Here is a 26,139-nt window from a genome sequence, read left to right as displayed (position 1 = left end):
ATCTCTGGTTCTAGGGTTTGAGAACCAGAGAGAAAGGAAAGGAAGAAAGAGAGTTTGAGAAACTCTCGAATGTTCGAAGGTGCAAATGAGCTAGGGTTAGCTCTGATTGAACTTAGTTTTGTTCAAGTCAGAACGACAAATCGTTTGGTTTAAAACGATTTGTCGTGCAGGCGAAAACGACAAGTTCCATTGTCGTGTGAAAGAAACGACCAAGTACTTCTCTTTCTTTCTGTTCCATTGTAAGATGTTTTAAAAAAATTACAATGTACACTGTCATAAAATAATTAAGATTAATTAAAACTATCTAAATATCAAAAATACAAAAGAAGTGTTTGGCACACTTAATTTTAGAGAGTGAAACATAGTTTCCCTAAATTAATTATAGTACTATTTTATTATTATCTATATTTAATTTCTCGTAATTATTTGAGTTGTATGTTAATTTATTTTTTTCATAAGTTCATTTTTTAGCTTTAATTATAAATTTAATAGAATGGGAATATAATATTATATTTTTTTTATTCAAGTAATAATTAGTATTATTATAGTAGAAAAGTAATTATATAATAAACTTATTTTATGTTGTTAAAAAAATTAAATATGTTTTATGTATTTTTTATAAATAGATTATTTAGAAATTTTTTTTGATATATAATATATATGGATGAGAGAGAAAGACACTAACTTTCTCAAAATATTTAAGGAATTTTTTGTAAATTAATAATTGGAGGACTAAAGCTGTTGGGACTTTTATTATAGTTATAAAAAAAATTCTTTAAATATATAATACATATGTGACGAGCGAGAAAGACACTAATTCTCTCAAAATATTTAAGGGACCATTTTGTAAATAATGGTTGGAGGACTAAAGCTTTTGACACTTTTATTATAGATATAATACATATAAATTAAATGAACTCAATGCCTTTAAGTATTATTTGATGACAGCAAGAAACCATGAAATTAAAAAGAAAAATTATAAGAATGAATAACACATGTGAATGTGATGAGCTTTTGTTTTTTCTTTCTCTGTTTTCACACCTATGCTAACTTTTCTTATTTGTGTTAAATGGAAAAGCAACATTAGTGGCAGACATTATAATTGCAACATGGAAATTAACTTTAATTAATTAATAAGTCGTTAAATATTATCAAGAATAGTTGCTACTTTCCAACTTTACTCTAATTCATTAGGTGTTTGAGTTTCTCACTTATTTCATCAAACATTCATTGTAATTTAATTTGTAATATTGTCTATTAATTGAGTTTAATTAATTAATTTCATCCATTCTTCTTTCCATCTTCCAATTAATCTTTTTTCATTATTCCATTCTCTTTCTTTGAACAAAATCATCAACAATAACCTCTCTTCACTTGAGTTGAGTTTCAGCCAATCTTCTTTCTGTTAAAAAAAATAGTAAAAATCCAGTGTATTGTAGTATTAGTGTTTGTCTCAGCAATCTCTAGTCTCTATACATAACATACCAAGGTACGTACTTACTGTATCTATTTATAAGTGCTCTTATTAATCTATATTAAACTTTGTTAGTGATATGTATATAGTGTTACTTTTATTAATCCTGGATTCAGTTCAGCCATTATTATATATCTAAGTTGTTTCCCTTTCAATTATTTGCATTTCAGCTTTTACTTCTCTCACAGTCTCTGTCTCACTCTCACACACACACACACACATCACATATATATATAAGGCAATTGTTTCTCTATCATTATCAGGTAAGTGCCTTTTGCCCTGTTTTTATGATCATTTTCTTTTTAATATCATATTATATTATTTCAATAATATTAATACTTAGATGTTGTGTGTTGTTGTTATGTTGAATTAGTTGAGTAATAACAGAAAGGAAGAAAGAAAGAAGGAAATTGTGTCTGCTTACCATGGAAATTGTAATTTCAGTTGTAGCCAAAATAGCTGAGTATACACTTAAACCTGTGGGACGCCAGTTGGGCTATCTGTTTTACTACACAAGAAATGTAGAGAAACTCAATACTCAACTCCAACAATTGAATGATGCCCAAAACAGATTGCAACGCCGTGTTCAGGATGCCCAAAATAACTGTCAAGTAATCGAAGCTGATGTTACCACATGGCTGGCCACCTTTGGTCAAATCTCTCAAGAGGCTAACACATTTCTCAACCATCCAGACCACGCAACGGTCGTGTGCTCTTGTGGATCCCCTCCTCATTTGCTGATGCGACACCGTTTAAGTAGGAAAGCAACGAAGATGTCGATCCAGGTACACGAGCTCAAAGAGGAATGCAAATTCGATACCATTGCATATCCCCCTCACCTACACACTCCGTCTACAACAACTGCAGCAACAGCAACAACAACAACATTAGCAGCAGCAACAACAGCGACAACAGCAGCAGCAACAACAACACTAGCACCAACAGCAGCAAGAACAACATTAGCAACAACATCTGCAACAGCAACAGCAACAACTTCAGCAACAACAACAACATTAGCAGCAGCAACAACAACACTAGCAGCAACAGCAGCAACAACAGCAACAAAAGAGTACGAAAGTTTTAATTCAAGGAGGGTCATTCTGGAGGGCATAATGACAGCTGTTAGAGATGGTAATAGGAGGAGGATTGGGTTGCATGGAATGGGTGGAATAGGCAAGACTATGCTTGCCAAAGAAATCGCTAAACTAGCTAAGGAAGAGGAGTTGTTCAGTAAAGTGGTTATCACCACAATTTCTCAAGCACCAAACATAAAAGAGATTCAGCAACATATTGCTGAAATGCTAGACATGACAACTTTCAGCCAAAACGAAAGCATAGACAAGAGAGCACAACTGCTTCGAACGCGATTGGAACAAGATGAAAGCAAGATTTTGTTAATCCTCGACGATATTTGGAAGGAACTCAATCTAGAAGAAATTGGAATCCATGACGGGTGCAAGATTCTAGTAACCTCTAGATATTTGCATGTTTTACGTAACTCCATGGGTATGGCTGAGAGTGATGTGTTCTTTATTGGAGCTTTAGAGTCGAGTGAAGCCATCGATTTGTTTAAGAAAATCATTGGAGACACTAAAGTTGAAAATAATGCATATTACAAAGCTCTGGCACTTAAGATCGTTGAAGAATGTGCGGGCCTGCCAATTGCCATTGCGACAGTGGCGCATGCTTTGAAGTGTTATACGGACGACTCATCCATGTGGAAGGATGCATTGCAAAGACTACGGAGTTCCAACTTTACAGGAATTGAGGGAATGCATGACAAAGTTTACTTGAGTATTAGGTTGAGTTACGATTTTCTTGGAAGTCAAGAGGAGGAGGCCAAACTTTTGTTATTGCTTTGTGCTTTACATAAGGAAGATGAAGAAATACAAGTGGAAGACCTGATTAGATACTTTGTGGGTTGGCGATCACTTCAAGGCATCTATAGAGTGGAAGATGCAAGAAACAGGGTGAATTCGTTGGTTGTTAAATTGAAAGCTCATTGTTTGTTGTTGGATTGTAGGGATAAAGGAAGAGTAAAGATGCACGATGTTATTCGTGATGTTTGCATAACTATTGGAAAAGAAGACCATGGGCATAGGATGATGAGTAACATTGTTATGTATGAAGATGAAAGACCTAAAGCATCTAAAGCAATTTCGTTTGCTGATTATGACGATTTTTATAATCTTCCTCCAGAATTGGAATGTCCTAATTTAGAATTGCTTCTTCTATCCAGTGGGTCTACTTTGGAATCTATTCCAGATGAATTTTTTAAGCAAACTGGGCTGCTTAAAGTTTTGATTATGAATGGTACATGCCTGAGATCATTACCTTCGTCTTTTCCTTCTCTTCAAAATCTTCAAACACTATGTCTGTGTAGATGCTTTGTAGAAGACACAACCATGATTGGTGAATTAAAGAATTTAAAAGCTCTTGATCTATCCTGGAATGATTCTATTAAGCGGTTGCCGAAAGAAATAGGTGTTAGACTATATATATAGTGTATGTAATATAGCATATATAAATGATATGAAATGCGGAAAATAAAACTGTAATCATATCTATAATATATGCAATGAAAGGATCGATGTACCTCCAGCCATTGATCTTTGAGCTTCAATCCCTGCGATAGCTTCAGTATTGGAGTTCGGGCTTCCTCGCTCTCTCAACTCTCTTTAGATGGAATTTGCTGAATGAATTCAGAATGAGTGAGGAGCTCGGGGACCGAGACCCTATATTTATAGGTGAGATACTCCATCAGTATCTGTGCCACATTAATTGTCAGAATATTTTGACAATTAATTCAGGAAATCAAATCAGGTAATGAATATAGAAATCTGACCATATATAGAATATTACATAATTGATTTTGTCCAGATTTAATGAATATAAAATATTCATTTATCAGAAAATCAATTATTTATTTATTTCCTTAAATAGAAAATCATTTTCTTAATTAGAAAATAATTTCCATAATAAAAATATTCTAATATTCTCCCACTTGGTCAGCATTTAAACTAAAATATTCAAACCCAACGTTCCTCATTATATAATAAACATACGAATCATAGCGACATGTCCTCATTATGAATCGAGTATTATCTTCCATGTATTACAATACATTTATTATATAACAATGTACTTTATGTGGCAATGAACTTAAGTGAATAAACCCTAAACCTTATGTTTATTCAGGTCCTCTGAAATTTTTCTCAAATGTAAAATTAAGATGCGCATAAATATGAGAAAAATCAAAAATAAGAGTTTCATTAATAATAACTTTATTTGTACAAATTACATAAGGGAACCAAGTCCCATGTTCTCTACATGATCCTTGAATTTATGAGGTGGCAAGCCTTTTGTCATAGGATCGGCAATCATCAATTCAGTGCTAATGTGTTGAATGACCACTTTATTTTCCTTAACACGTTCTCTAATAGCTAAGTACTTAATGTCGATGTGCTTGCTTCGACTTCCACTTTTGTTGTTCTTAGCCATGAAAACAGCAACTGAATTGTCACAGAACATCTTTAGCGGCCTTGCAATGGAATCAACCACTCTAAGGCCTGAAATGAAACTCTTTAGCCATACACCATGTGATGTAGCCTCAAAACAAGAAACGAACTCAGCCTCCATAGTAGAAGTAGCAGTTTGTAATCCTTAGTACCCTGAAGATACCTCATAACTTTCTTTGCAGCTTTCCAGTGGTCTATCCCCGGGTTACTCTGAAATCTTCCTAACATTCCGACAGAATAAGCAATGTCGGGTCTTGTGCACACCTGAGCATACATTAGGCTTCCAACAGCAGAAGCATAAGGAATGTTCTTCATTTGTTCTCTTTCAAAATCATTCTTTGGGCACTGGCTCAAATTTAATTTATCACCCTTCATAATTGGTGCAACGCTCGGTGAACAATCTTTCATATGAAATCTTTCTAAAACTCTGTTGATGTAGGCTTCTTGAGATAAACCTAAGATACCTCGGTATCTATCTCTATGAATCTTAATGCCTATGACATAGGATGCTTCACCCATGTCTTTCATCTCAAAGTTCTTTGAAAGAAATTGTTTCACTTCACGTAGCAACCCTTTATCATTGGATGCAAGAAGAATATCGTCCACATATAAAACAAGAAAACAAATTTTACTCCCACTTTCCTTCAGGTATATGCATTGATCCATGACATTCTCTTCAAATCCAAAGGAAGAGATGACATCATGAAATTTTAAATACCATTGGCGGGATGCTTGTTTTAATCCATAGATGGACTTCTTGAGCTTGCATACCAAATCCCGACCTTCACTAGAGGTGAATCCTTCGGTTGTTTCATGTATACCTCCTCCCCTCACAGATCACCATTCGGAAAAGCGCTTTTACATCCATCTGCTTCCAGCTCTAAATCAAAATGAGCAACTAATGCCAAGATGACTCTGAGGGAATCTTTCTTTGATACAGGAGAAAAAGTCTCCGTATAGTCAATTCCTTCCTCTTGAGTGAATCCTTTAGCAACAAGTCTCGCTTTGTACCTCTCAGTGTTGCCTAATGAGTCTTTCTTAGTTTTATAGACCCATTTACAGCCAATGGCTCTCGCCCCATTAGGCAACTTTACAAGTTCCAGTACTCGTTGCACCTCATAGAATTCATTTCATCATCCATAGCATTGTACCACAATTTTGATTCTCTACTGTTCATAGCTTGTAAAAACGTTTCTGGATCATTTCCAATTCCAATATCAGATTCTAATAAATACACAACATAGTCTTTATAAATCCTTGGTTTGATAGGTCTAGTAGATCTTCTTAAGACTTCACCAACAGGCTCTTGGGGAGCAGCAGCAGGTTCAACAGGTTGTTCAACAGTTGCAGGCAACTCTTGAACATTTTGATCTACTGGATTATCATTACCAACTTGTGGATCTTCAGTGATTGGTAATGGTTGTTCAACATTCGTTTGAACTATAGGAGTGTTAACCATTATCAATCTTGCTTTTGAAGTGGAAGGTTCTGAAGGATCTTTCTCAGGACCTAAGTCCTTTGATTGATCACTCCCACTGATCAAGGCATTCTCAAGAAATTTTGCATTCCTTGATTCCACAATTCTTGTGCTATGAGATGGACAATAAAACTTGTAACCTTTAGACTTTTCGGCGTACCCTATAAAGAATCCGCTTATGGTCCTTGGGTCCAATTTCTTCTCTTGTGGATTATATATTCTGACTTCAGATGGACATCCCCAAATGCGTACATGATTCAAACTTGGTTTCCAACCTTTCCATAATTCAAAAGGAGTTTTTGAGACTGCCTTTGTTGGAACTCGGTTTAATATGTACACGGATGTCTTTAATGCTTCAGTCCACAAGGATTTAGGAAGATTAGAGTTGCTACTAAGCATACTCCGCACCATGTCCATTAATGTTCGGTTTCTTCTTTCTGCAACACCATTTTGCTCGGGTGTACCGGGCAAGGTGTAATGGGCAACAATCCCATTTTCTTCAAGAAACTTCGCAAATGCACCAGGTGCTTGTCCATCTTCTGTGTATCTACCATAATACTCACCTCCTCTATCTGATCTCACTATCTTAATTTGCTTGTTGCATTGTTTCTCTACTTCAGCTTTAAATATCTTAAAGACATCTAATGCTTCACTTTTATTATGAAGTAAGTAGATATACATGTAGCGTGAGTAATCATCTATGAATGAGATGAAGTATTTCTGACCATGTGACTCCATATCTGGACTACATATATCAGTATGTATGATTTCTAATATTTCAGAACTCCTATGGACACCAGTTTTGACAGACTTGGAGGTTTGCTTTCCCTTAATGCAATCCACACAAGTATCAAAGTCAGTAAAATCTAAGGTATTGAGTACCCCATCTTTTACCAACCTTTTAATTCTATCAGTATCTGTGCCACATTAATTGTCAGAATATTTTGACAATTAATTCAGGAAATCAAATCAGGTAATGAATATAGAAATCTGACCATATATAGAATATTACGTAATTGATTCTATCCAGATTCAATGAATATAAAATATTCATTTATCAGAATCAATAATATTATTTTATTTCCTTAATTAGAAATATTCTAATATCCAAAGCTTCTACTCAGGAAATAAAGTTGCGATGAGTTTCCCAAATTTGGCAACATTATATATCAACAGGTGTCCTGAGATGAGGAGATTTTCAGATGGGATCGTAACTACCTTATTGAAGACAATTTGGGTTGATGGTAAACACGAAATACTAGAGACAGATGTTAATACAACCTTGGCAAAACTTGTTGAGAAAGTTGATAATAATTCTGATTTGAGAAAATTAAGCAATGGTTAAAGATAGAAACAATAATGTCAATTAATTATCTCTGATGAAATATTATTGTTAGAGATATTATTAAGAATCTCTGATATTTTAGATGTTTGGTAGAATCTGCATCTGTATGCAAGCTTTGGTACTCAATCATTTTCAGTTTTCATGATTATTTCAAACACCAATTCATCTAACAATGTATTAGGCACAACACAATGACACATGTTAAACAACATTAGAGTTTAGAGCTTAATATAATTCTCCCACTTAATTGCTATGATGATTGATGATTCCTATTACTATAATTATAATGTTAAGAGTCATTTACTCTGTCATTTATATGCCATTTTTGGGTACTTACACAAACTTTATTTGTCCATTTGTGAATTCTTTTTTTTTCTTTCTCAGTTGTCACATCTCAGATGATATGTACATGTGTTAAAAACAAAAGCAACATTAGTGGGTGACTGGCTTTAATTAATCACAATAATTGCACTTTGGTATTATTAATTAATTGATTCTTTTATTTGAGCGTGGAAATTAACTTTAAATAATCAGTGTTTTCTCACTTGTGTTGGATTTAGGCTAGTAAAGTGTCAAAAACTTGTTTTATGCATTTGAGTTTGATTTCAGTCACTCTTCCCTTTTCCAATGCCTTACTTTTTATTTAATCATCAAAACTCTTTTTTTTTTTTTATCATCATAATTAGAAAATAAGAGTCAGATTTGTTGACCCATGGGTCATTTTTTATCTTTGTATATACCATATTCTATGTGTTGGGTTAACAAACACATGTGATGTGATGAGCTGTCCTATGGATTCTTTTGTTTTGTTTGTGTCTTTTGATAGATATATTAATTTTATAAATTGTATTGTTTTTTGTATAGTAATAAACAATTTATTATTTTGAATTGTTGCAGAGATTACTTCAAATCAAGTAGATGTACCTGTTAATTAATTAATTAATGAGCAATTAGAGAAGAGTAGTGAGTGAGTGGGGTTATTACTTTACTTATTGTCTTCTTACTTCACTACTCTCTATATTTCAGTTTTACTTCAACCATTCTTCTTAACTTGATCACTCTCTCTCTCTTCGTCCTTTTGATTACTGCACTTGAGTTAGTTGAGTTTCAGTCATTCTTCTTTCTTTTTTAATTCCATTTTCTTTCTGTCAAAAGAAAAAAAAATACTTGTTCTATTTCTTTCATAAAAGAGAAAAGAAAAAAGGAAAGATTCTAGTCTAGTGTAGTAGTAGTGCTTGTTTCAGCAATCTCTAATATATAATTACCAAAGCCAAAGGTACGTACTTTAATTATCTCTTATTCATTTATGTTCTCTCTATATTTCTACTCTAGATAATATGTTTACATGCATATATGCTCTTATTTATTTGTAACAAGAGAATATTTGTTTAATAATTTACACTTTTGTTATCTCTTGCTTCATATCAATCATTATATTTTTTCGAAAAAAAAGAAGGATTCATAGTTTTAGATTTGGAGCAGGTTGATGCTTGCTTGAGATTAATTTTATTGAATTAATTTGTTAGTGTTATTTTTATTAATGGTGGATTATTAGCTGAGTTGTTTCCTTTTCAATCATTTTCATTTCAGCTTTTACTTCACTCGGTCTTACTCACATTACATAAGACATAACTTGTTTCTCTTTGATTATCAGGTGAGTGCTTTTGCCCTGTTTTTATGATCATTTTCTTATTATTATCATAATATATTATTTCAATAATAATGCTTAGTTGTTGTTGTTGTTGTGCTTTGTTAAGTAATAACAGAAAGAAAGAAAGAAGGGAATTGTGTCTCTACTTACCATGGAATTTGTTATTTCAATTGGAGCCAAAATAGCCGAGTATACAGTTGCACCACTCGGACGGCAGTTGGGTTATCTGTTTCGCTACACAACCAACGTAACTGAACTCCGGACTCAATTGGAAGATTTGAACAATGCCACTCAAAGAATGAAACGCCGTATAATTGAAGCCTTGAATAACTGTCATGAAATCGAGGCTGATGTCCAAACATGGCAGAAGAACGCTGAACAAATCTCTGGAGAGGCCACCACTTTTCTTAACCCCCAAACTCATGCAAAGGCCTTGTGCTCTTGTGGATCCCCTCATCATTTGGTGACGCGACACCGACTCAGTAGGAAAGCAAACAAGATGTCAGTCAATGTACGTGCAGTGGTCTTGAAGAATAAAGAATTTGATTCCATGCCAATATCCTATCCTCAACAGCCAGAAGGTTCCTCTGCAACACCAGCGAAAGGGTATGAGAGTTTTGATTCGAGGAGCAAAATTCTGAAGATCATAATGGCAGCTGTGGGAGATGCTGCTAATAGGAGGAGCAACAGCAACAGAATAGGGTTGTACGGAATGGGTGGGATTGGCAAAACTATGCTTGCCAAAGAGATTGCCAGACTAGCTGAGGAAGAGAAGTTGTTTAGTAAGGTGGTCATGACAACTGTTTCTCAAACACCAAATATAAAAGAGATTCAACAACATATTGCCGAAAAGCTTGGTTTAAAGTTGGACGAGAAAGACAGTACGGGTAAGAGAGCAGAACTACTTCGAATGCGAATGAAGCAAGACGAAAGCAAGATTTTATTAATCCTTGATGATATTTGGAATGAACTTGATCTAGAAGCAATCGGGATCCACGAAGAGTGCAGGATGGTTATAACCTCTAGAGATCAACAAGTTTTACGCAACTTCATGGGTGTGGCGGAGAGTAATGTGTTCTTAATTGGAGCTTTAGAGTCGAGTGAAGCCATCAATTTGTTCATGAAAATCATTGGAGACACTAAAATAGATTACATTAATGATTTGGCACTTGAGATTGTTAATGAATGTGGAGGCCTGCCAATTGCCATTGCAACAGTGGCACATGCTTTGAAATACAGAAAGGAGGAGGCCATATGGAAGGATGCATTGCGACGACTAAAGAGTTCAAATGTGGAAAAAAAAGTCTACTCCAGCATTAAGTTGAGTTACGATTTTCTCGGAAGTCATGAGGAGGAGGCGAAACCATTGTTATTGCTTTGTGCTTTGTTAAAAATCATTATCAAATCTAGAATATGTTAGAATGTTTTACAATGTTCTAAGAAATTTGTAAGAAAAATCAAGAACACTCTAGAAAGTTTTAGAGAAAACTTAGAATCACTAGAACTAAGATTAGATAATTCTAGAGTTGTTTAGAAAATAGTAAGAAGTAATTAATTAGCTAGTAAATTAGAAAAATCTAGAAATCTTTAGATACATCCTTTGTAGCCTATAAATATAAGTGAGGTGTGTGCTTAAGATGCAAGTTTGAGCAAGAGAGTTCAAGTGTGAGAAAAAGAGTCTAAAGTGTGTGAGTTCTTAATAAGTGTCTAAAGACAAAGTATCCCAAAAGTGTGAGTTATACACAAGTGTGTAGTAAAGGTGTCTAGTGATAAAATAAAAGAGTGAGTGCTTAGTGTGTATTGTGGTCAAGTTAAAGTGTTCAAGTCTTGGTGTAATTGCTTTTACAATAATAAAGTAATTACGTTTTTCACGTGTTGTGGTGTCCAACAAGTGGTATCAGAGCCGGATCGAGTTCGTTCCGAAAGAGTCCTTTGTTGAGTTTCTTAAAGTGATCGTGTGTGGTTTGGTACTATAGAGTTTGCACGATGGGTGACCTTCAAGTGGTCGGCGGAATTAAGAAACTTAACAACCAAAATTACAACACGTGGTCGATGCACATGGAGGCATATCTCCAAGGCCAAGACTTATGGGAGATCGTTGGTGGCAATGAAGTCACACAACCAGAGGATGCATCCGCTTTAAAGAAATGGAAGATTAAAGCGGGCAAAGCCATGTTTGCGATTCGGACCACAGTCGAAGATGAGATGTTGGAGCACATCAGGCCGGCGAAGACACCGAAGGAAGCATGGGATACTTTTGCATCGCTGTTCACCAAGAAGAATGATACAAGATTGCAGCTTCTGGAGAATGAGCTTCTCTCAATCAGGCAGCGCGACATGACGATCAACCAATACTTCACCAAGGTAAAATCTCTTTGTCGCGAAATCTCTGCATTAGACTCTGGTGCTGGCATGTCAGATGCTAGAATTAGAAGAATTATTATTCATGGATTAAGGCCAGAATATAGAACTTTTATTGCTGCAATACAAGGTTGGCCAAGCCAACCTTCTCTTGTTGAGTTAGAAAACTTGCTAGCTGACCAAGAAGCGTTAGCTAAGCAAACGTCTGGAGTCTCATTAAAGAGTGACGAAGAAGCACTCTTTAGTAGAGATAAGAAAGGACGACCCCGACCAAATACTAGTAGAAATACTAGAAAACATGATGACAAGGATAGTCATCATGGGAGCTCCCAAACAGGGGGAGCTCAGAATAAAGACAAACGGGATGGTCAATCAAAGAACAACAATAAATTTGATGGAAAATGCTACAACTGTGGCAAGTATGGCCACATGGCTAAAAGTTGTTGGTTCAAGAAGAAAACTGCAGAAGGCAATGCAGCCACATCAAATGCAGAAAGAACAAGCGATGAAGAATGGGACGCAGAAGCATCATTCGCAGTGGAGGAAGAAGAATTAGCTTTGACAGCTTCTGTTCCAGGAAAGATCGACTACAATAACGATTGGATAGTCGACTCTGGCTGCTCAAATCATATGACAGGAGATGAAGAGAAGCTGCAAGATATGACAGAATATAAAGGTGGTCGCGTTGTGGTGACAGCCAACAACTCAAGATTACCGATCGCGCACATCGGTAAAACAACAATCATCCCGAGATTCAGCCCAAAAGAAGTTTCACTCCAGGATGTCTACCATGTACCTGGGATGAAGAAAAACTTGCTATCAGTGGCGCAACTTACGGCGACAGGTCACCATGTCGTATTCGGTCCTCAAGATGTCAAGATCTACCAAGATCTTGAAATCTCTGGAACACCGATGATGAGAGGACGACGCTTAGAGTCTGTCTATGTAATGTCAGCAGAGTCCGCTTATGTAGACAAGACTCGGAAGAATGAAACAACAGATTTGTGGCATGCAAGGCTAGGACATGTCAGTTATCATAAACTCAAGGTGATGATGAAGAAGTCTATGCTGAAAGGTCTTCCTCAACTTGAGGTCAGAACAGAGACTATATGTGCTGGCTGCCAATACGGTAAGGCGCATCAATTACCGTATGAAGATTCAAAGTTCAAAGCTAAAGCACCATTGGAGCTGGTCCATTCTGACGTGTTTGGGCGAGTCAAACAACCATCAATCAGCGGCATGCGGTACATGGTTACATTCATCGACGACTTCTCAAGGTACGTATGGGTTTTCTTTATGAAAGAAAAATCCGAAACTTTTTCAAAATTTAAAGAGTTTAAAGAAATAGTAGAAGGAGAAGTCGGCAAGAAAATCCAATGCCTCCGAACAGACAACGGTGGCGAATATACCTCAGATGAATTTTCTGAGTATCTTCGAGAATGCCGCATACGCCATCAATTCACATGTGCAAATACGCCACAACAAAATGGAGTAGCCGAGAGGAAGAATCGCCATCTTGCAGAAACATGTCGAAGCATGCTACATGCAAAGAATGTTCCAGGGAGATTTTGGGCTGAAGGTATGAAGACAGCTGCTCATGTAATCAATAAGCTTCCCCAGGCTAAGTTAGGGTTCGTTTCACCCTTTGAAAAACTGTGGGGTTGTAAACCTGCAGTAAATCACTTTCGAGTATTTGGTTGTGTGTGCTACGTATTCGTGCCAAGCCACCTACGTAGCAAATTCGACAAGAAGGCGATACGATGTATCTTTGTGGGATACGATAGCCAACGGAAAGGGTGGAGATGTTGCGACCCTACAACTGGAAAGTGTTATACATCAAGGAATGTGGTCTTTGATGAGACATCATCATGGTGGTCATCGCAAAAGGAAGCATTACCAGATTCTATAGAAATGGAAGATGAATTACAGAAGAAAATGGGGGAGCAAATTGTTGAGTTACCTACAACTCAAGATACAGATGAAGAAGAAAACACCGAGGATGAGGCACCTCAGAATCCATGGCAAACGGGGGTGCATCAAAGAGAAGGAGATGATGATAGTCAACCAGAACTTCGGAGATCAACAAGAGCACGAAAGCCAAATCCGAAATATGCTAATGCGGCTGTAGCTGAAGAAGAAAAGTTCAGAGAACCAGAGTCATATGAAGAGGCATACCAAAACTCCAAGTGACTAGGAGCTATGAAAGAAAAAGATTTGATAATGAGGGGGAGTGTTAAAAATCATTATCAAATCTAGAATATGTTAGAATGTTTTACAATGTTCTAAGAAATTTGTAAGAAAAATCAAGAACACTCTAGAAAGTTTTAGAGAAAACTTAGAATCACTAGAACTAAGATTAGATAATTCTAGAGTTGTTTAGAAAATAGTAAGAAGTAATTAATTAGCTAGTAAATTAGAAAAATCTAGAAATCTTTAGATACATCCTTTGTAGCCTATAAATATAAGTGAGGTGTGTGCTTAAGATGCAAGTTTGAGCAAGAGAGTTCAAGTGTGAGAAAAAGAGTCTAAAGTGTGTGAGTTCTTAATAAGTGTCTAAAGACAAAGTATCCCAAAAGTGTGAGTTATACACAAGTGTGTAGTAAAGGTGTCTAGTGATAAAATAAAAGAGTGAGTGCTTAGTGTGTATTGTGGTCAAGTTAAAGTGTTCAAGTCTTGGTGTAATTGCTTTTACAATAATAAAGTAATTACGTTTTTCACGTGTTGTGGTGTCCAACATGCTTTACATAAGGAAGATGTGGAAATAGAGGTGGAAGACTTAATCAGATACAGCATGGGTTGGCGCATGCTTCGAGGCGTCTACACAGTGAAAGATACAAGAAACAGGGTTAATTCATTGGTTGATTCACTGAAATCTCATTGTCTTTTGTTGGATGGTAGGAGTAAAAGTAGAGTGAAGATGCATGATGTCATTCGGGATGTATGCATAGTAATTGCGAAGGAAGAGCATGGGCATAGGATGATGAATAATATTACTAGTGCTGCTATGTATGAAGAATTTGTATTCCATGAAAGACATAAAGCATCTAAAGCAATTTCTTTTCTTGACTATGATGATTATTACAATCTTCCTCAAAAATTGGATTGTCCTATGCTAGAATTACTTCTTCTATCTAGTGGGTCTTATTTGGAATCAATTCCGAATGACTTTTTTGAACAAACAGTGCAGCTTAAAGTTTTGGGTATGAATGGTACATGCCTGGGATCATTACCTTCGTCTTTTTCTTCTCTTCAAAATCTTCAAACATTATGTCTTCGTTATTCTTCTCTGGAAGACATAGCAGTGATTGGTGAGTTAAAAAACTTAAAAGCTCTTGATCTATCCATGTCCTATTCCATTACGCGACTGCCAAAAGAACTAGGAAACTTGCAGCGTTTGCAAGTGCTGGATCTACGAGGCTGTCATAATATGAAAGTCGTCGAGGCGAATGTCATTTCAAATTTGACACAAATGGAAGAGCTCTATCTTCCTCGTACATTTAAAGGATGGGATGGAATTATTAATGAAGAAGGAGAAATAAGAAATGCTAGTGTTATGGAGATAAAGAGTTTGCAACGGCTGACAACTTTAGAATTATATGTACCAAGTGAACATGTTTTGGCACAGGGTTTGTTTACTGACAAATTGGAGAGATACCAAATATGTATTGGAGTTGAACATTTCTCTTTTTCCAGAGATGAAGTTTCAAGAAAGTGGTTGGGCCTAAGCCTCTCTCAATTGGATCAAGTGTATGCACGTGAACTGGTATCCTTGATGAGAAGGTCTGAATGTTTGTCATTAGCTGGATCAATGTCTATCAACAATGGTGATCCGTCTTTGGTTAATGAAGGTTTTCCTCGATTAAAGCATTTGGAATTTGATGATAATGATGGGGTCCAATGTATCATTAATTCGACTGAGGTAGCCTTTCCGTGTTTGGAGTCACTCAGACTTGGAGATTTAAGAAGCTTGGAAAGCATTATATGTCATGCCAATAAACTCCCAAGAGGCTCCTTCAATGGATTGAGAAAGGTGGATGTGAGTGATTGTGATAGATTAAAGAATTTGTTCCCTTTGTGTGTAGCCAAACTACTTCATCAAATTACAGTAAGATACTGTGAGACGATGGAAGAGATCATAGTGATCAGAGAAGATGATGATCAGTCGACTTCTTCTTTGCAATTACGCTGCTTGCATTTAGAGTCTTTACCAAAGTTGGTCCAATTCTATTGCTCCAACCACAGGCCAGCTGAGGAGTCAGATCATTCAAAGCCTTTATTCAGTGAAACAGTACACTTTTTTTTTCTTTATTATTGTCATCTTATATATACTTTTTTTTTATTCAATTATTACAAATTAATTAATATATTTCCATGCAGGTTTCTTTTCCTAACTTGGAAGATTTGATAATGAAGGGAATGAACATAGAAATGTTATGGCCACAACAACTTATGTTATCATCAACATCAAGTTTTTACATGCAAAACTTAACAAGCTTAAAAGTAGAAGAGTGCAATAATTTAAAGTACCTATTCTTTTTCTCTCTTGCTCAAAAGTTTGTAAACTTAAAGAGTATAAAAGTCGAAGATTGTGAGGCAATGGAAGACATAATAAGAGTAGTGGATCAACCTGGAGAAACTCACAATGATCATGATCAGATGGAAAGGATTGATTTGTTCCCTAAATTAGAATCTATTGAGCTTCATGGCCTTTCATCCATCCAAAGATTTTGTAGTGCGACAGATTCATCACCGTGTATGGTATTTCCACTCCTATCACAGCTACTAATAAAAGATTGTCCAAAATTGAAGACATTAGTTAGGTCACCCACTGCTACTATACCAACACAACCTCTCTTCAATGAAAAGGTAACTATATTTATAAAATGAAATGAATAACTCTTCTTTTGTCATTTATATTCCTAGCTATATCAATTTATGTCATTATAATGTGAAACCAGCAAGAAGATTTTAAAAGAAAAATAACATGAAACACAACAATGTAAATCAATAAATTTATATATATATACGTTTTTAGTTGATATGTAATTGATGGGTAGATTTATTGTCATCTTATACTCTTTTTTATTCAATTATATATTACAATTAATATATTTGCAGGTTTCTTTTCCTAAGATGGAGCAATTGATTGTGGAGAAAATGAATACAGAAAAGTTATGGCCAGAACCACTTATGGTACCATCAAGTTGTTGCTTTCAAAACTTGATACGCTTAAACGTGGGAATGTGCAATAATATAAGGTATCTATTCTCTTCCTCTCTTGCTCAAGAGTTTGTAAACCTCAAGAAAATAAAAGTCGAAAAGTGTGAGGCAATGGAAGACATAATAAGAGTAGTGGGTCAACCTGGAGAAGAAGAAAGTAGTTATGATCAGATGAAAAGGATTGATTTGTTCCCTAAATTAGAATCTGTTGAGCTTAATGACCTTTCATCCCTCCAAAGATTTTGTAGTACAACAGATTCGTCATTATGTAAGGTATTTTCACTCCTATCAAAGCTAGACATAAAAAAAATTGTTCAGCAAAAAAGGCACAAAAAATATTATCAACACAAGAACTTTTCTTCAATAAAAAGGTAATTACTTAATTATTTGTGGTGAAACCTCACTCTCAAAACAAATTGTTACAGCAGTAACAATGTCTAAGAAACACATTTCTCACTTTGAGGGAAATCACTTCAAGAGTGATACTCCCTTTTACATCCCTCCACACACACTCATTATGATCTTGGACTCTCTCTCTTTCTAAATTGAATCTAAAGTATGAACTTTGGAGATTAGAACTCAGAACTCTCTTTGTGAATAGAGAAACACCTATTTATGGTTGTAGTATAGAATTTTCTTTCATTTTTCCCACTAACAAAGAAAAGATAAAGAACTTCTTTCATTAATTCCTTGTTTGATTGTTGTCAACCTAAATTATTATATTTAATTATTTATAGAATTAAATACAAACGAGTATTTTTCTATATATTTACGAATTTTACACACAGCATTTTCAAGTGAGCTATGTGTAGGAGCAAGACTCTATTCTGGATGAAGAAAACTCTGTAATTTTACACACAGCAATATAGTTTGTTTTCTGTTTGTAACTAACTCAACCACTTTACTGGTTTTGAAGTTAGTTAGAGCTTGTTGCTCTTTGTATAGATTGCTCTGTAACAAACACTCTTGATTGAATAACACTAGACAGTCTTTCTCTCTCTCTCTCTGGATCGAATCCCAGCTTTTACCGGCTCGTATATATCTTTTTCTCTAATGTTCTTGCTGTTAACTTCTGGTGTGATTATCTTCTTCACTGATATTAATTCTTTGAGTTTTTTATGTTCTTTATAAAAGAAAAACAACATGGAAACAGCAACAATGTAAACCAATAAATTTATATATACATACATTTCTTTGTTGATATGTAATTGATGGGTAGATTTATTATTTGTTATCTTATATATACTCTTTTTATCCAATTATTATAAATTAATTAATTTATTTCCATGCAGGTTTCTTTTCCCAACTTGGAGGATTTGACTATAAAGGAAATGGACATAGAAATGTTATGGGCACAACAACTCATGGTGTCATCATCATCATCAAGTTCTTTCATGCAAAACTTAACAAAGTTAAAAGTGAGAGGGTGCAATAATATGAAGTATTTATTCTCTTCCTCTCTTGCTCGAAACTTTGGAAGCTTAAAGAGTATACGAGTTGAAGATTGTGAGGCAATGGAAGATATAATAAGAGTAATGGATCAACCTGGAGAAGAAGAAAGTACTGATCATGATCATCATCAGATGAAAAGGATTGATTTGCTTCCTAAATTAGAATCTCTTGGGCTTTATAACCTTTTATCCCTCCAAAGATTTTGTAGTGCTGAAAAGGTAATAACTCTAATTTATATATATGTATATAATTAGTTGAGTGTATATTATTTATTTTATTATAGTTTTAATTGAAATTTTATACAGAAAAATGACAATGGGAAAGATATTAGAGTTGGTTAATGAACGAAAAACATAGTGAACTGAAATAATACACATAAACGTCATGTTAATATAATGTGTGTACATATGACAGGAGTTGGAGCCCAATCATCATATATAGAATATTATTTATATATAATCGACTAATGTGTATAAACTCAAAATCTAAACATATATATATTGAAATAGTTGTAATAGAGGGAAGAGTAGTGAATAATGAATGATTCATCTCAAAAGTAAGCCTTAGATTGATTTCATGATTTCATTAGTTATAAGTTCTGAAAGTGAAACAAGTGAGTAATAACAATTAGTATTATTTTATGTTTCAGATTGCATTTCCCAACTTAAAAGAGTTGGCTGTTTCGCAATGTAACAATTTGAAGTCTCTGTTATCATCTGCCATGGCTCGAAATCTTGTACAACTTGAGAAATTAAGTATATATGGATGTGAGAAGATGGAAGAGGTGATAGTGAGTGATGAGGAATATTCATCATCATCATCATCATCATCATCAGGTGGCAACAATATTAAAGCAATAATACCATTTGAAAAACTTAAATCTCTTAAGCTTAGTAATCTTCCAAACCTTATAAGGTTTTGTGATTTAGGAGATTATTGCATTGAATGTCCATTGTTGTTTGAATTGGAAATCATGAATTGTCCTAAAATGAAGGAATTATTTATGGGTGATAAAAAGACATCATCATCATCATCATGTAGTACTACTACTGACAATATTATTGGTGAAGAAATGGATAGGATGGAATCCACTTCTACTACACAAAGTCTGTTCAAACACAATAATAAGGTATATTATTATTCTAATTTTAATTTCATCAAAATAATTCAACTGCATATCCAACATAAAAACAGAATACATACTAGCATGTAGTCTCTAAGTTTTTTTTTCTTTAATTGTGTTAATTGTTTTGCAAAATTAAATATATAATAATAAATTAGCTAGATGTTTAATATAGGCTACTTGCAATCTTCTTAATTTTGTAGGTAATTGTCCCCATGCTAAAGACATTAAATACAGATTGGAGTGAAGTTATTAAGGAGATATTTGAGATGAGTAGTTATAGTGATTCAATAATATTGTTTCCTAACCTTCATAAACTTACGTTGATCTGCAAATCTCGTGATGAACTAATTGGTGTACCAAATTTGACATTCTTCCTTCACAAATATCACACAATTCGTAGGCTTGAATTGAGTGGCTCCTTTGTGAATTCAAGTAGTAATGATGATGATGATGATGATGAATTGACCAACAACACTACTACTACTCACCTTACATCTACACCTTCTTCTTTGGAGGAACTACTCATTAAAGATGTTGATATGGTTGATGATGTATTTGGGGTGGAACCATCATCATCACATAATAATACTATTGTTCTCTTATTTCCAAATTTAAAATATGTGAGATTTCTAGCATGTAGGAGACTACAGAGCTTTGCACCCTCCTTTATGTCTTTCCCCAACTTAGAAACTCTGATAGTAGGGAGATGCGATGGGCTGAGGTATTTATTGTCTTCCTCAACAGCAGCCACTCTTGTACAATTGCAACGAATGGAAATAACAGATTGTGATGAAATGAAGGAAATTATTATTGATCATAATGGTAATGAAGAAGAAGAAGACAACAAGAGTAGTACTCATGATCATCACTTCCTAATTGTTTTCCAGAATTTGAACCACCTAAATTTTGACAGTTTGCCCAGTCTCCAAAGCTTCTATTCAGGAAATAAAGTTACAATGAGTTTCCCAAATTTGGCAGCATTCTATATCAACAAGTGTCCTGAGATGAGGAGATTTTCAGATGGGATCGTAACTACCTTGTTGAAGACAATTTGGGTTGATCATGGTAAGCAAGAAATACTAGAGACAGATGTTAATACAACCTTGGCAAAACTTGTTGAGAAAGTTGATAATGACCCTGATTTGAGATCATAAAAGGTAATTAACTAACTCATACTAATTATATATTTATTCTATATAAAATGTGCCTATATAACAGAATTCTTGGTTTATGAGAAATTATTAGGTAACTTTTTTTTTTAAAATTTTTTTATTCAAAAATAACAATTTTTTTTCCTGAGGTTAACGGGGTTAAATCCCCCAAAACCCAAAAACCCATGTTGCTATTTAATACGCAGAGCACATTCTTTTTCGAACCCTAAAATCGACACTCTCGTATCTCTATTTGTTCCACTATACTCAAATATCATGATCGACTTCTCTGTACGTGAGTATCTAGCATAAAATTTACTATACGTGCCTCGCACGTAGCTTTTTACTAGTATATATATATATACATGCATATATGTTGATAATAATATATTTTTTGCTTCTGATTTTCAGATTGAGTTTGTGGTATACATCATACTTGGTTCATCCATCCACAATTCACTCCCTATATTGTGAAAGCTTTTTCAGCATCTTCGATAACTATAGCTTCTTAATTTAGCATATTATATAAATATAAGATTATGGTAGGAACTAGCAAAAGTTCTTTACCGGTAGGGAATTTTTTTTTACCATTGATTTTAGATCATGTAGTTATTATAATGTAAGGTGTATACTCTTACGATAGGACTGCTTGTATACAATTAAAATTTTATACATATTATAATGATATTTATTTTTTTAAAAAAAAATAATATTAATAATTAAAAATTTTATTAACTTTTATTTTAAATTATTATTATTATTTTAAAAGTTACTTTGAATTATTTTTATATTGGTATTTATTTTCAAAAAAGAATTGTTTTTCCTAAACTCATTTTTTTTTTCTTCTTATTTTTTGTCTTTTCATAATTTACTTTGAGTTTTTTTATGTTTACACCTAGTTTTTTCTTTGTTTTGCTTTTAGGTTGTGCGTAGTTATTGACTGTTTTTTCAGTAGTTTTTATCTTGTTGTTGTTTGGCTGCTCTTTTGAGACGCCACTTATAAAAAAAAAATAATTTGGTTTGATATTATTTTTTCTGCCAAAAAAATTGAGTTTAAGAGAAACAAGTTGGTACTGTTTCAATTAAAGAGCATCTAAAATCATTCAAGCGATCCTACATCAGAGGAACTTTTGAAAATAAATATCTATATAAAAATAATTTAAATTAATTTTAGAAAATAATAATAATAATTAAAAAAAATATTAATAAATTTTTTAATTATTAATATTATTTTATTTTTTAAAATAAATATATTATTAAATATTATTATAATATGTATAAAGTTTTAATTGTATACAAACAGTCCTATAGTAAGAGTATATACCTTACATCATAATAACCACAAGATTTAAAATCAACGGTAAATAAAAAAAAGTTTCCTACCGGTAGGAAACTTTTGCTAGGTCCTACCATAGTATTACTCTAAATATAAATATATATATATAGGGTAAGATTATGGTAAGACCTAACAAAAGTTCCCCTACTAGGTAAGGAACTTTTTTACCATTGATTTTAGATCATGTGGTTATTAAGATAGAATTTCTCAAACCACACTCGCACTGCGAAATTAAAAAACCGTAGAAACCATGCCGCAAAAAAATAGTGCGGTGCGGTTTTTGCAATTTGGCCTATCACCAATAATTAAACTATTACAAATACAACAAATCTTGAGCAACACTTCTTATTATTTTTTTTAAGTTAACTCTCATGTAAATCTTGACAGTTTCCGCACCAATATTGTTGTTGTTCTAATTTTTTTCTCACTCGATATATTAAACTAGTGTGTTCACCTTTTTTTTCCTTTTATTTTTTTCCTTTTTTTTTGTTGGGAAATTTCTTTTTCTTTTATTCATCAATAAATTTGAGGGGTTTTTTTTTATCAAGTCATTTTTTTATCAACTATTAGATTACGTTGTATTATTATTATTATTATTATTATTATTATTATTATTATTATTATGACAAAATGATTTGGATCACTTAAGAATTTACAATAAAAACATCGATCAACAATTGGAGTGGGAACCTCTATTTTTCTTTTATTTTATTGGTTAATAAATTTTATGGGTTTCTAGATTATCATCTTTTTTTCATCGTCGGAATAGTTGCCGGTGTCGGAAAAGTCGTCGGAGTTGCTGCCGGTAGGGGTGTTCATCAAACCGCTTAAACCGCCTGCACCGCACCATACCGCAAAAAAACGCGGTTTGAAATTCTTTGTGGTGCGGTTTGCGGTTTTGAATTGTTAATATGCGGTTTAAACCACACCGCATCGCATATTATAAAAATACTAATTTTTATATTTATTTAGGTTCAATATGTGAAGGCCCAACCTAAGCCCACTAATTTTTTTTTCGCTGAAAAAATAATTATTGCATCGTTGAAACTTGAAACTTTTTTTTCATATTTATTTTCAAGTCTTATGGTATTTTTGACAAGTGTTGCTCAAACTTTGTTGTATTTGTGATAATTTAATTATCTAGTGATAGTCCAAACCGTAAAAACCGCATAAACCGCACCGCACCACACTATTTTTTACGGTGCGATTTTTGCGGTTTTTTAGTTTTGCGGTGTGGGTGCGGTTTGGGAAATTAAAAAAATACATGTGCGGGTTGGTTTGAAAAAATAGTCAAAAACCGCACCACCCGCATCGCGAACACCCCTAGCTGCCGACACTGGAAAAGTTATCAAAATTGGCATTGTCGCTAAAAAAATCACTGAAAAAATTACCAAGAAATCATTTTCTTGATGAAGAAATCGGTTTCTTGATGAAGGAACCAGTTTCTTGGTGATTTTTCCGGCGACAATACCAATTCCGATGACTTTTTCGGAGTTTGTTGTTGGTGTCGAAATAGTCGACAAAGTAGCTGCCGGTGTCTTAAAATCGCCGGAGTTGCTGACGACATCGAAAAAGTCATCTGAGTTGGTATTGTCGCTGAAAAAATCATCAAGAAACTGAATTGGCATCTGAATTGGTAATTTTCTAGTAATTTTTTGAAGAAACTAGTTTTTTAGTGATTTTTCCAGTGACAATGCCAACTCCGATGACTTTTCTGGCGCCATCAGCAACTCCGGTGACTTTTCTGACACCGGAAGCTACTCCGACGATTTTTCCGGTGCCGGTAACAAACTTCGGTAATTTTTTCGGTACCAATGACAAATAAAACTGCCTAAATAAATAAAAATATTAAATATGGGCTTTAAAAACCTAATTTACATATATATGGCACATCAAATACCATAAAATATCTAAAAATAAAAAAAAATGTCATATAAATTAGTTAAACTTAAAAATACCATATTTGAGTAAATAACTTTTAAAATCTTATAGTGAATATAATTTTCTTTTTTGTTATATGATAGTGTATATTATTATTGAAATATTATATGAATTTTTGAAAATTTATAAATAATTTATAGTATTAAAAATTTAAATGGATTGTTTTTATTGAAATATTAAAAAAAAAAATTAAAATACCTGTAAAAAATAGAGTCACCCACCGTACTGTTATTGATAAAGAAATTATTTTTTTTTTAAGAAAAAAAATTGGCTGTAAAGGAATATACTAATATCATGTGTATAATTTTTTTTCTTAATTCTTATTGGCCCATTTAACATTCCTATGCTATGAGGTATATTCAAGGGGGCGTATAGTAGATATCCCCTATATATATATATATATATATATATATATATATATAAAAAGTATCATAGGTAGGGGTGTGCAGAAAGTCATCCGTTCCAATCCCAACCGACCGATCCAATCCCAACCGATCTAATAGAATCGGATATCCAATCATAATTGGATCGGATCGGATGCAAATTTTAAAAATCCAATTGGATCGGATCGGATGTTGGATGAGACATCCGATCCAATGGATAACCGAACCGATCCAATCCAATATCATCCAATGTCCATCCAATCATATTTAATATTTATAATTTTATATATTTAATTATTTTGTTTTAAAAAAATATATTAATTATTAATAGGTTTCATTGTGCACCTGCACTCATTGATTTAATATTTTATATAATATTTGCATTTGATGTATTAGACTTGTTTATCAAGACTTTTGCTTATTAAGTTAGATTTGTGCTATATTTTTATTATGGGAACATAAAAATTAGGTTGGATTTGAGTTAAACTATTGTTTATTATTGGATTATTAGGTTTTAAATTATATTTTTTCATAAATTTTTTCTTTTTAATGAAATTAGCCTAAATAGTGGCTAAAATGGATTGGATTCATCCATTGGATCTATTGGATGGATCCAATCCAATCTAATAAAAAACCAGTTAAAGCATCCAATGGATGGAACCGATCCAATCCAATACATCCATTGGATCGAATCGGATTGGATGACTCAATTCAATTGGATTGGATCGGATGGCAAAATCCAATAAATAATTGGATTGGATCGGATGGGTCCAAATCCATTGGATGTGATCCAATGAACACCCCTATTCATAGGTCTCTAAAAGCCAACATTATTAATTCTATTTCTTTCGTACACTTAAAAAACTTATCTTTAGGACAATCTTTTAGTCACAATATAATTTTTTTTTACTAAATGTGAATATTTTTGGTTACAACAAAAAATTACTTATGGCTAAAATATAATATTTAGATACAAATTATCACTAATTTAGTTTTTGCCATAATAAGTATTATGACTAATAATACATTTAGTCGCAATAAATTATAATTTTTGTGACTAATACATTTAGTCACGAATTTTTTAATCACAATATAAAAATAATAATTTTCATTGCTTTTATTTCTGTAGCAATTGTTGTCAATGTTAAGTATATTTTTTCATTTTGTTTATTTTATCTTAGTTTACAACATCCAATCAATAACTTCCTTTAAATTCTAAATTGTTAAATAATTACTTTAATACTAAATTTTACTTGTAATCTTTGTAAAAACGATTTCTATTTATTACTTTTTTACTTTTGTGAATGTGTACACTTGCACATATAATTTTAACAACACTAATAGCACTAGTTGTTGTAACATGGTAAGAGTGAGTGTGTGTTAAGAGATAATTAGGGTGTTTTAAGTAGATGCACTAGTCCTTTCATTAATGGTAAGAGTTAATATATAGGGTCAAAAATAACAACGTGGGAAAAGTGTGCAATAAATAAGAAGTAGTAGATGGGTCAAATTGAGAGTGTTTTTATTGTGACCCTTTGATTTAATTTCATTTGATGGGGACACTTCATGGTGTGTAATAAATAAAATAGTACACGTTTGGTTGCAATTTCATCACAAATTAATAATTGGACAACTGTCTCTTAATTTGATTTGAACATGGAAATTGGAAATTTGATATGGGAGTATGTTCACATTGTGAAGCTT

At 33.5% G+C, this 26,139-nt stretch overlaps 2 protein-coding genes across 3 annotated transcripts; both read left to right on the top strand.

Annotated features, from left to right (window-relative positions):
- Positions 1-1,220: 1,220 nt before the first annotated feature.
- On the top strand, positions 1,221-4,907 carry LOC115695604 (disease resistance protein At4g27190-like). Of its 2 annotated transcripts, XR_009688576.1 has the most exons (3): positions 1,232-1,489; positions 1,645-1,737; positions 1,848-1,881. XR_009688576.1 is itself a non-coding variant. In XM_061117845.1 (2 exons), the coding sequence occupies exon 2, from the start codon at positions 1,900-1,902 to the stop codon at positions 3,976-3,978; it is 2,079 nt and encodes a 692-aa protein (XP_060973828.1). In that variant the 5' UTR covers positions 1,221-1,489; positions 1,848-1,899; the 3' UTR covers positions 3,979-4,907. The 2 variants fall into 2 exon arrangements, 1 of the variants encoding a protein (XP_060973828.1); XM_061117845.1 differs by lacking the exon at positions 1,645-1,737 and having other exon boundaries at positions 1,221-1,489; positions 1,848-4,907.
- Positions 4,908-7,607: 2,700 nt separating this feature from the next.
- Positions 7,608-20,778, top strand: LOC115695603 (uncharacterized). Its single transcript, XM_061118366.1, has 11 exons — positions 7,608-7,809; positions 7,908-7,932; positions 9,405-9,468; positions 9,581-10,851; positions 11,442-14,012; positions 14,467-16,114; positions 16,204-16,692; positions 16,945-17,319; positions 18,339-18,716; positions 19,130-19,627; positions 19,825-20,778. Exons 1-11 carry the CDS (start codon positions 7,608-7,610, stop codon positions 20,776-20,778), a joined length of 8,475 nt encoding a protein of 2,824 aa, XP_060974349.1.
- Positions 20,779-26,139: the final 5,361 nt, after the last annotated feature.

Source organism: Cannabis sativa, chromosome 6, assembly GCF_029168945.1.
Source record: "Cannabis sativa cultivar Pink pepper isolate KNU-18-1 chromosome 6, ASM2916894v1, whole genome shotgun sequence".
In the NCBI taxonomy this organism is placed as follows: domain Eukaryota; kingdom Viridiplantae; phylum Streptophyta; class Magnoliopsida; order Rosales; family Cannabaceae; genus Cannabis; species Cannabis sativa.
The sequence above is the reverse complement of the archived record's forward strand: the minus strand, read 5'-3'. Positions and strand labels throughout refer to the sequence as shown.